Here is a 12815-nt window from a genome sequence, read left to right as displayed (position 1 = left end):
AAACATGTTTGATGTCAATGTCAGCTGGCGCAATTTTTGTTCAAAATGTACTTTTTTGTAACCACAAAATATCCTGTAACGTGCATATCTTGTTAAATCGTTGTCTCCAATAACACTTTTTAGGGTAAGCTGGCAATAGATCATTTGTTTACCGATGCGCATCACATTCGAATATGGTTTGAAGACATTAGCACTGGGCGTATTTTCTGTCAACTGTTCGGTTAAATGGAAATAGCCTTCAATAAGACGAAAGCGATAAGCCATGCATTTCTTTCAGAATGAATAATGAAATGTAAAATTGGTAGCAAACGGACACATCAGCAGTTTAGTGTCTGTTGAGCAGGATTATAAGAATGTGCCTAGAAGATTAGATCTCACACAGATACTTTTTTGTTCGTTTTTTTCATTTAAATTGTCATTCTAATGACGTGTTTACATCTTGCACTTCAGTTTTGTCTTTGTATTGTCTCAGTATCAGCACCGCAAGTGGAACCAGTCTTGTCTGGTAATGTTTCATAGTGTCTCAATTTTGTGTAGAATAATATTTTAATGATAATATTAAGTGTGTACAGACACCACTGCAACACATCGCTCTTGACCCTCATTGCTCTGTAAAAGGATCTATATTAAAACAGCATGGTGAACAAAGCCTTCTCACTACTGCAGTGTTTTTTTCATTCCATGTTTCAATTTTTTTTTCTAATCATTTGAAGAAGAGGAAACGTATGGTGCATCAAGACATTTTTTTGAACATTTTAGATCCATTGGTATCACCAGGATGATTTATTTTTGTAATAATTTCAGTCTTGAGGTTACATTCGTATATAAATTTTTTTTTTTAGAGACACTAACATTTACAGGATAATGACAGAGAATATTATCAAAGATTAAACACCTAAAAACCAAGTTCAAAATCAATACTTAAATGAGTTGTTGCATTTATAAATTCTGGCCCAAGATTCCTTCTGGCAGAATACAGCTGTCTTGGCATATAGATGGTCGATAAAAATAAAAAAACAAAAACAGAAATGGAAAGAAAGTGTTTGTGCATAGTGGGAAGAATTGAAAAGTGGAGTGTTGAAGCTAATGCTCTCCAAAACGGAAGCTCAGGTTCAGTTTTTATCCCCTTGCCCCTCAGCCAAAATAAAACAATCAGATAATACTACTCAATAATGACAATGGATTATTATTATATAACATGTAATATGACAATTAAACAATGGCAACAATGACATGTAGGACAGAATCAAGAACTAGAAGGCAAAACGATAACAGCCAACGAAAGTGAAATAGAAAAAGGCAGTTTTACATGTTATAAATGAATGTGATTGAGGAGGTTTATCCAATCAGTGATAGACGACCCATGTTGTGGAAGGCTCCAATGGGAAGGCAAGAGATTGTAGGCATTGTGGAAGGGGCTGTGTGTGTGTGGTCTCCTGTGTTCAGACCTCAGGCACAGAGTGATCCATGGAGGACTTCAACAGGCCGCTTGACATCCTGGAATATACAGATTAGGGCTGTCATGACCCTTCACTTCTTGTCTGTTTTGTAACTGTAATCTTAATACATTATAACAAGTCATAACTAAATTTAAACAAAATATAATAAAAATTTGAAAATTTCCATAATCTACTGCATGACTTCTGATATATACTGCAGTGAAAAGTTCAAATGCATCAGGCTTTGGAGGATTGCTTATTTGTACGTCTCATTTCAGAAGGTGTTTTGTGGGATTTTGTCACATTCTCCGATATTATACTACACAAGTGTATCAAATATGACACTCAAAAAGGTATCAGTTTTTTAGATGTTGTCCTTAGTGTTCAAGAAACTGTACCTGTCTGACTATTCTGACTTTTTAGGCTTTACAGACTTAATGCATTACTGGCAAAACATTGTGTATTATCAGTTTTGAGTATTAAAAAAAAAATCTCACTTCTTAATCATGTGTTCGTAGATAAATTTAGGCATGATGGTGATGGTCATGGCAGTGGGAGATGTGGTGAGGATGTCTTTAATCTGAGTGTCCTGCAGACAGAAAAAAACAAAGCAATTTACTCCACAAATCTCCATGTTTTTGGATCCTGAAAACACTTCCATAAGCCCTCCCACCTTGAGTCCGATGACGTTCTGGCCGTTGATCTCACAGATGTAGTGCTCGGTGAGCAAACCATTGCGGGCAGCAGAACCATCCTTCACTAGAGATGTGATTCGTCCAGATTTGAAGATGAAGCCCACATGGCCAGAGCTGTCCTTATGCATTGTGACTGTACGCTGGAATGGTCTGGACCACAAAATAGAGAAATATGACGTATGATACACTTTGGCATCATCTGTGAAATTGGACTTGACCATTTTTGTTTGATCAAGGCATTGTGTATAACTTTAATACAGACAGAAGGGTCATCAAGTGATTCACGTCTCATGCACACAACTAATATTCTGTGGCTATTTTATTAAAATAGCATTTAAAATTGTTAAGCCTTTTGCTTTTAAGTGCCTTACTTACTAACAAATTTTGTTTACTTTTTTTGTTGTTGTGGTTTAATTTTTTTCAAAATAATTTTCTGTGGTAACTGCCACAGATACCAATACAGCTTAACTCTTACCTAAAACAGGAAGTTTCCATTTCACACTAAACTCAATAAATACTACAACTATAATAAATAACCACCAGGAGGCAGCAAAGACCTACACCATTATTACTATACATTTGTCATCTTCATTCAGTCCAACTTGTCATGACAATATTCAGATCATTTTAATGTGGGTTTTTTATTATTATTAGCATACTTATAATTACTGTGTTAATATTATCGTCGGCTATTGTGTATTAAGTAATCAAAAGTGACAGTAAAGGTGACGTTACAAAAAGATTTTAATTTCCAATTTTCTCAACTTCCCATTCATTAAAGTATCCTGAAAATAATAATAATAATAATCATCATCTTACCAATCCCAAACATCTGAACAGTAGTGTGTTTTATATACTATATAGATATAGGTGACCACCTGTCACGGACAATGAGCTCGATGCGCTGTTCAGCTGCTGCCTTCAGAGCTTTGTGGGCCTTATCTGAGCTCCAGCCAGCAACGTTCTGCCCATTGATCTGCAGAACCTGATCTCCAAAACGCAGGCCACCCAACGCCCCGCAGGAGAGTTCGCCTGCACCAGCTGGACAAACACTCCCTACAGAAAGAGGAAATGACACCATGAAAGATAACACGATGAAAAGAATGACACACCTGCTCAGAATGAGAGTGTGCTGCCCTAAAACATATTACCAATTAACCTACATGCCAACTGCACACTCAAAACAATGACTCGGGAGCGTTTAATGCAAAGAGCTTTACTCACATTATCAATATCTCGGAGTCGAAGCCCGACCTTTCCTTCCTGGTCTTTGCAGATGATGACCTCCCGAAGACCTGGACGAATCTCTGCCCTCCTGATGCCCACGTCTGCACCGGTCACGGGCCGCACCATGCCACCCACAGAACTTGGCACTGCCACTTGCTGCCAAGCAAGAGAACATTTTTATTTATCCTCATACATACGAGTGCATTGTTTACATATTATAAAACATGAGATGTCGACACTGTGAAACATGCAAATGGTCTAACAAAGTACTTTCCAACCACTGAGTTCTCTAAAAGGTTTAGATTTTGCCTCGTCAAAGCTGCAAAGCTTAATAAGAATTCATGACCTACAAACATGTTGTCAGTAGACACTAAGAAACACATAAAAACTAACAAAGGTTTCGTTTTAAATGTCACTTAATATACAAACTAGAAATGTTAATATAGGTTCGTGTTCCTTTCTGCATACTTTAATAAATGTGTTTTCAATTTATTTGCATTTATGACCATTGTGATGGAACAGTAGAAGCTGGAGAGGAAGTGAAAACAGTGGTTTAAAATTCAAATGAGTTTTGATGTATTACGAATATTAATACTGTAGTATATTTACACCATTGTTCGAAGGTTTGTGATCAAAAAGGTTGTGCTTTTAGAAAGAAATTAATTTTAAAGAAATGAATACTATAAAAGGCGTGTTGGTTTACCCACAATATAAAGTTTAATTATATTAATGATAACACTGACTTATATCCAGTGCAAAACCAGAAACATATTTCTGGTTTTGTGTTGATTAAGGAGTATTTGAGCCTTATTAAATGGAGCTATGAGGATACTTGACAAAAAGAGATGCATAAAGGGAGATGCTGGTCTAATGTTCAGGATTATGAACACCGAGTATCTTTTTAAGATGCTCTCTGAAAGCAGCCTACATTAGCATTACTCCAACACAGGCCTTATGGTGCATGAGTCATTCTGAGCTCTGCTTCCAGGAATGATGCTGAAAAGAATAAGACACCCTGTGGCCAGTATGAACTATTCAAAGAAAAATAACAAAAAGCAAAAAAAAAAAAAAATCCCAAAAGCACAGATGCTAACGCACACACACAACCACCGCCTCCTCCTCTTTTTCAAATCTTACACAATTATTCTTGGCTGCTTTAACAGAGAAAATATTGTACAAGGCGACGGTGACAGAGATGGAAAAACAGGCTGTAGAGCAAACTGAACCGAGGAAGAGTAACAGCACCGCTAGGGAAACAGCTGAGACTGAAATGTCATTGTTTGCATATATTAAACATTTCTTTATGAGTGCAGATTCTAAATAAACAGGTGCGTTCAGTGACAATCACTTACATTGTCAGCCACCGGGACCAGCGCCAGGTTTCTCTGGACCTCATCGCTGTTCAGACTCAGGCCCATATAGTCTCCCAGCTCCTCCAGATTGGGATACAGAGCTGGAGCGAGAGAAAGAGAAGAAGATGTTTCATATTGAAGTTTAGATTCTCCCGGCGACACAGACCAAGTAGCATAGTAATGTAGTTTGTTTGGGTGTTTTATAACAGCATCAAGTGGAAAAAAAAGCAGAACGCAGAAAAACAGAGAACTGGGAAGGACAGAGTTCAAGTGTCGACACTCAGCCAGTCGCTGCTTTCAGATGAATGTTTCCATCCAGTAATTATTTCCTGAGTTGAGTCATGACTACGGTCCTCCCCTCGTTTCCTCCTGCTTTACCCAGAACTCAGATAGGAAAATGTCCGCCTATGAAACATATTCCCACAGAAACAAAACGTCTCATTTCTACACTGGAAGTGATGATGGCGGGAAAAAGCCAGGCATGCATTTATACAGCTACACTATAAACACATGGTGTAAACTGATAACTGTTAAAAAGTTAGGTTTTTTGCCCACTTCTAGGCAACAAAGATCAAAAGTGTCAGTACAAATATTTATGTCACTAAAAATTACTGTCCTTTTGAACTTTGTATTCATTAAAGACGTCACAAACGGAGAAATCAAAATTCCCTTAAACTTGTGACTTAAGAGGTCATTGTACTATAAAAACATCATGCTTTCTGTCATGTTGCCGTTAGTCTAAAAAAACAGCTTATATTGAAGGCAGTCTGCCAAAACAACAGCTTAAGGAATGTTCTATGCTATGATGTAATAGTGTGGATAAGCACCGCCTCCTTATAAGATCACTTTTTGTTTAGCCCCGCCCACTACGTTTAGGTTTGCCAAACAAGCCAGGCTTATTTGAGTTAGTATGGCTTATTATGAACCAAATCAATGGACAAAAAGTTGGACTTACTAAAGTAAGCCTGTCTTATTTTGTAGTTTCAAGAAATAGGCCCCTGGTTTGTGTCATTGCGTTGCCTTCCTTCTCATCCCAACACTTTATTTTTCAAGAAGATTCAGGGAGTTACAATACACACACACACACGCATTCTCAAAAACTATATATTATATACTACCATCATTTCAGCACAAGTTACAGTACTATGTGAACCCCACTTTTTTTTTTTTTTTTTAAACAAACACTCTAGTTATGTAATATGCTGGCAGTGTCTTGGAGCCGCACACAAGGACACAGTAAGAGCACAAAGGTGGAAGGCAGTGCCGCCTGAATAAGAGGGTCTCAACTTGAGCACTTGTTTTACACAGAGACTAAAAAAAGAAATTAGGGAAGGTTGCTGAATTGCTCCCAGATTCCTAAGGCACCTCTTCATTTCCTGTTTGACCACGGCATGAAACAGTGGCAACACTTTCATCTCTATAAAAACAGCTCTCACGGCACTTCAGAAGTGAAAGAGAGAACGGCTTGATAAGGTAGATAAAAGCGAGCCAGGCGGCGAAGGAAGGAAGACCTCACCTGAGCTTGGCATCCCCTGTGTGGCAGGCTGTGGCTGGTAAACACCCTGAGTGATGGCTGGGGTGCTGGAGGTGGCATTGGCAAACTGGGACTGTGCCTAGAGGAGCAAACCAACCGCATGTGAATCTCATTTACTTTTTAAAAACACCAACTTATCTTCAGTGTTACGCTAAAATAAAAAGCATACTACTAAAAGCGCTAGCTAACTGAACTGAAATAATTTGAATGATAATAAAATATGAAAAGAGAGTCAGCTTAACCAACATTTAGATTTTTTTTTTTAAATACATAAAAATCAATAGAAAATTAACTAAATAATAAAATATAAAGAGGAATAAAGTATTCATAAAATATGGCCACACAAATATTCAGATTTTAGTTGTGGTCATGATTTTTGCTTCTCTTGAATATTTCAGCAAAACCATCTGCAATATTTTTTGATACATCCAAACATGAATCTTGACTGTTTTTTGTGGTTGCTGAATAAATGCACTTAAGCAATCTCTGTGCTGTAGAAAAACGTATGTATTGATAAATATAGTTATTTTTAAACTAGTTAACGTACAATAAACAATGCGTACAGGTGTTTTCTTAATTTTTGTAAAATAATTGCAATTCCGCTTTAATTATCTTCCAGCCCTAACAGATACTTTGAAAGTATAAACACTGCTTACCCTAATGACCTTGTCCACTTTAAGGTCCTCTAGGGATGGATACAATGACATCCTGGAAAAAAACACAACAGTCTCAGCATGAAAATGGAGAAAACAAGGTTGAAATACAGGAAATAATCCTCTGAGCAAGAACATATAGAGCCATATAGCCTTATAGTTTGTTTTTCAGCTGACTAGCAACCACATGACTCACATGGGAACTGGAAACACTAATTAGACGGGACGGATGAGGGAGAGTATTAGGAGCACACAGAACACAGGAACGAAAACATGGTGAATTTATCAGGCTGCTCCATCATGACCGACACTTTCAGAAATTTGGTTCCTTCTCAAACACCCCTCTTCATCACGCACACACACACACACACACGGATGTGTCACAGCTCTCCAGGCATTAGTTCTGTGCTTTCACGTTGTGAAACGATCCGCCTGTGAGTCCATCTGTGTCTTCTGCACAGTCATACTCGATGTAACACATCGATCAAAGCAGAAGTTATAATAAGTCCTACAGTAACTCTAGCTGCTCCTGATTTCAGATAGAGGAGAAACTATGGCTTCACAGAGAAAGGGTCGCAACTCTAACACTTGGTAATGGATGTTTCACAGCGCTCCAGGCAACAGATCTGTGTGGTTAAAATACGTCCTCCATATCTCATCAGTAGAGCATGTTGCTAGCAAACACCAGCGATCATGGGTTTGATTCATGGGTGTAGAGAAGATGCTGCAGACGCAGTGGTCGCAAACCAAATCATAAAATGTTCATTAGGAAAATACAAATATTATACAAATTATTGTTTATGACATAGTAGTGCATTTGACTTCTTATCTAATTAAGAGAAAAAAAATTAAAACCTGTCAAAAAAAAATAATTCTGAAATTTTGCTACGCCCCTAGTTAATTACCAGATACTTTAGGCTAACTGATCAAATGTGTAGCCTTTGTTCAAATAAATGTTTACATTTGTCATGTGCAATTTTTTTTTTGTTTTGACTGTTACATTAAACCTACCCATTAATACTATTATAATATTTCTTTTTGCATAATGTGCCATTTGTATTATATTAGATCAATTATATCAATACGTTTTAGTTAACTTCAAAGTTGCATAAATATTCATCCATTGTAGCATTGCATAAAGCATGTATTATTATTATCATCATCATCATCATCATCATCATCATCATCAGTGCTAAAGTTGCACTGTTAATTATAGTATTGCTGAACAGCAATTAACATTATTAATGTATATTAATTTATATTATAAAATTACATTTGTAATACATTACTTACATTTAAAAATTCAATTGCACAATTTCAATATATTTCCATCAAAAATAAGGTTTGATACAGCTGAAATCTAGCTCTAGCCCCCTGAACATTCTGAAAATGATGTACTTTAAGGATAGTCAACATTTTGATGTGCAGTTGTAACACTTCCCGTTCAGCTACTAATCACTAAAGATATGTAGACACACTTCAATCCGTGTCCGTTAGTCACTGAGTATAATTACAACAACAAACATCCATCGACACCTAGATCCATAGGACACATTTCAAAGATATTTGTTATAAGCTGAACACTAATTTACAACATTGCCTTAAATGTAATGTTAACAAACCCAATTGATATTATACAATGAAAAGCAGATAATGGAGACTAAAGGTTATGATTAACAAAGTGCTAAGGGCAAGGCATGAGCACCAACTCCACATTAAGCTAATAACATCCCACCAGAAACCATTACACAGAGCCAAAGCTCTAACTATTTCAAATCCAAACAAAATAAAACATTAAACACTGCCTGTCTGTGCTCTTCATCTTACAGTGGAAGAGCAATGAGAAGTTAAGTGCTTTCCTGGGAACGCATCCATTACTGGAAAGGGGAAGGGAAAGGGAGAGACGGACAGAGTAAGCCAAAGAAGCACAAAAAAGTGCTTAAAGACAGAAAGGAAGACATGGAATGGAAAATATGAGACATTTACGTTACTAGAGAAAAGGCCAACAAGATATATAATACAAGCATGTGGTGGATCGATGCTGACATTAGTCACAATCATATGACCGAGATCACGTGACGTAACCACTGGTTGTTAATCACTTGGTTACTGTAAACGTCACAACAGCAGAAACCAACATCAGATTCAGGAAATGACAGAAACCCTGCTCAACGAGAAAAGACTAGGCCCTAGAGCATCTAAACACATCCTGAAACATGAGTGTAACGAAAACATGACCGCATCACAAATACAAAAGACACGAAACGATTGGTTGAGCAAACTGCCCTGTGCTCATTCACATTAAAAAAATTTAAATAAATACCGTTCAGTTTCTTGCACAGACACGTCATTTTGTGTCGTCACGAACCACAGGGTTTGATTTGGTTTCTGATCCGTGTATTTTTTACTTATTTATTTTTTCACGGAGAGAAATCAGTCATTTCCCGACCTATTTAAATGCAAATGATGGATTATGAGAGGAGGATGTTTAGGCAATAAATACACTGTTTGCTTCACATATCTTTAGTCTCAGTAGGTGCTCTTGCTAACAACGCCTGCTGCAGATAAATCTTGGTACAGCCCCAGAAAAATGTTAAATTGAGCTTAGTTTAAATAAAAATAAGAGAAATTTAAAACAATCAACACAGATTAAATGAAAAAACTAATGGTATGGAATTAAATGGTATACACCATTACATAAATGTAACATTTCACTGCCTGATCTGTCACACTGTGAGGCCACGAGCTTTTGTACAAAGCAGCTGTTCTCCGTTAGTAGTAGAACGCTTACAAAGAAGCTGCTGAAGTCACGAACGCACAATATGAGAGTTGGAATGCCGTGGCCGTTTAAAGTGGTTGAGAGACCGTATTATATAACTGGCAGACTGCAACAGTTTGAGTTCAAAATCTTCGTTTGGGGAGTTAAAGATCCTTGTTTGTGTTTTACTGAAGTCACCTACATCCTGGATTTCTGCCCTGTGGTGAGCAGATAAACAATAAGGGGCGAACTAAACCCTGAAGTCTTCTAAATACTCATTTCTAACGAGAAACATTAAGTTACAGGAAAACAAATGTAGGATGGTTGAATGTTGCCAAATGAGAATGAGGCAAAATGAAAGAAATGCTCATTGCCTCACTTCCCTGAAAAGACATCTCACATACTAATGGAGATAGTTAGTAGATAGAAAACAGGAACTAATCGGGCTGGACTGAAACTCAACAAACTGCCTGGAGACTGTTTTTATTGCATGTAGGAACATACAGGTTTACAAGCAGATTAAAGAGACTCTGGAGCTGCTTATTCCACAGCATCAGGCTTAAGACTACTACGTGCTCCTACACGTTCGCAAATCGCACAAATCTATGAAGCACTCACAGACAGACGCGGCCATAAAACAGGAAAAGAACGAAAACTCTCGCCCACATCCTCATGAATAAACTCCCACATCGGTGCACACAGAACAGCTCATGCAAACCAACACATACTGCCTTTTGACGTCACACACACACACACACTCATGTAAAAGCAAACACACGCACTGAAACATTTGCTGACGTTTGAACCACAATGTCAAAAACACGCGCTAAATATATCTTACAGGCTCCTTTCACACAAACACTGTTTCTCATCGCAGAAAAATGTCTCTGTGATACTAAAGGGCCATTATTCCCTGTCAAGAGCACTCCAATAAAGTAGAGATGTCTCCAAATAGTGGACTAATGGAGACAGTGAGTAATCTTCTCACAGACATGTGTGCCTCTATTGTGTCTAGTTCAGCTACTCGCATGAAATTAAGCGAATCGACTGGGCACAAAGTGTGTCGTAAATAAAGCAGGAACACAGAATGACTGGGAATCTCATCACTGAGGCTGTAAGTCATCAGAGGTCAACACCTGTTATCAGTGTTATTTTCATTAAAGCCAAAACGGAGTAGTTTGAGATTGTTCTCTTCCATATTATGACGTACAACCCAGCTAAACAAATTATTGAAATAGGACAAGCACGGGCTGGGTTTTTGATTGGATAGAGATAGATCTGCTTGCAGTCTGAGTTCGTGGACAAACTAATTGGAGGAGTCTGGCATAAGTTTCGATTTATGCATCGCGATTCATTAAGATTAATGACAAACATTTAGAAACTATATAGGCTGAATTTTAATTTAACAAAAATTTAAACAAGGGGGATAATGTAAACAGAAATATTAAATGGACACTAAACCGAAAGCGAATTAAGAAATTAACTAAATTATAAACTATAACAACCCTATCTTTGTTTTAGTGTAAAACCGTATGAATCACAGCAAACTAAAGCAGAATCAGTGGAATGTTTTCACACTGCCTAAATCCGGTTTAGATGACATCTTTGACTAAATATAGTCTACTTTCAGCGCGACTGCAGAGAAAAAGAATCTTTAGTGCAAACTCAAGTTAGGGACAAAGCCAGCGGATAACTGGGTGAGGGGCCTTTGGTATGGGGGAGAATGGGCAAAGCTAATTTTCAGACAGACTGAATGAGTGCTGAGCATAATAAACGACTCTGCCATGGCAACAGTCTGTAACTCTATTGACTGAGTCCAGCAAAGGATCCATGTGGAAATGTCCCATCCATAGCATAGCTTTGGGAAAATATAATGCCACTGTCATAAAATAAACGAGTTAAACATTTAATATGACTATTAGCCTTTTCTCAATCACCTAGTGACATAAATGTCAAAGATGAAATGGTGTAGATTATTCTAGGCAGCTGACTGATTTCATCACACGGAAAGTCCTTAACCCTAACTAAAACAAAACAAACAAAAAAAAAACCTGTATTTTATGAGCCAAACTTTATTCAGTACCTGTCAACGCTTTTATTTCGTCGTTTATTTTCCGCCATCAATATTTCGGTTCTTTGCGTTACGTATGGACCGAACATACAGGAATAATCGAAAGTAAAACTTGTTTCTCAAGAAACAAAACACGACCAAGTTTCACATCACTGACACACATCTAAAGATTTAATACGCAAATAAGAAATCGCATACAGGAAGCTGAATGAATGTTATAACGTCGACATCGTCATGTGATTCACTGCCGAGTAATGTATGTGATATGTTTTTTTTTTTTGCTCTAAATTAAATTTTACCCACTACCTGTAAGGCGATGAAAGCACCTGTCGTCTGTTAAAAAATACCAAACTGATATTTTAATCACTGTCACCTTAAACTAAGAATTATTAACACGATATAAAAAGCGGGCTGACCGTTACAGACAGCATTTGTTGTGTTTAGCTCTCGAGCTAGTCACGGCAACTCCGTTAGCAACCGCACCATCGTGCTAATTACGCGAATAAAGTTGTATTTCTTTCTCCCAAAAAGAACGACCAGCTGATACGACGCAAAATATCCTTAAAAACGAAAACGCGATCGATATGACTGAACGAAGAGCTCGGCGAAGTAAACGCCAGCCCGTCTTTGTTCTTCGTGCGCGTTAGCAGCAGCCCGTGTAAGTTTAGCTTCGGTTAGCCAGCGAGTCCCACGTACCTGCCCGAATAAATTCACTTTGACGAGCATCAGAATAACGGCGTTTGCGTTAAAGGGTGTCGTGTCGCATCTTACCTTCCTGCTTTCTGACGACTGACTTCTGAAGAATATGGTAAATGTGATGGGGAAGAATGTAAACAAGCCGAGCACAGTAAACGGGACTCTTTTCCCCTTTAGGTTGGTGCGGTGAAGTGAACAGAGGGGAGGTGATCTCGAGAAAGTACGTGCGTGTGTATTTCTTTTTGCTTTAGTAGCTCAGTTCACTTCCTCCTACCTCATTCGTGTAGGGCTGGGCTGAATCTTCTATTTATACATTTGTTACTCATTAACTTCAGCACAGTCACTCTGACTGACAAAAACTACCATGGTAACAATAACTCCATAGTCCAG

At 37.8% G+C, this 12815-nt stretch overlaps 1 protein-coding gene across 1 annotated transcript; it reads right to left on the bottom strand.

Moving 5' to 3' along the window:
* Positions 1 to 1288: 1288 nt before the first annotated feature.
* LOC122328734 (syntenin-1-like) lies at positions 1289 to 12670 on the bottom strand. Its single transcript, XM_043224618.1, is given in 10 exon segments — positions 1289 to 1497; positions 1937 to 2028; positions 2113 to 2284; positions 3013 to 3149; positions 3152 to 3190; positions 3359 to 3517; positions 4714 to 4814; positions 6230 to 6326; positions 6904 to 6955; positions 12501 to 12670. Coding segments are annotated over 9 exon segments (903 nt in total). The 5' UTR covers position 6955; positions 12501 to 12670; the 3' UTR covers positions 1289 to 1442.
* Between the last annotated feature and the right edge of the window lie 145 nt (positions 12671 to 12815).

This window comes from Puntigrus tetrazona, chromosome 23, assembly GCF_018831695.1.
Source record: "Puntigrus tetrazona isolate hp1 chromosome 23, ASM1883169v1, whole genome shotgun sequence".
Lineage (NCBI taxonomy): Eukaryota > Metazoa > Chordata > Actinopteri > Cypriniformes > Cyprinidae > Puntigrus > Puntigrus tetrazona.
This window is presented reverse-complemented; position numbering and strand designations above follow the sequence as displayed.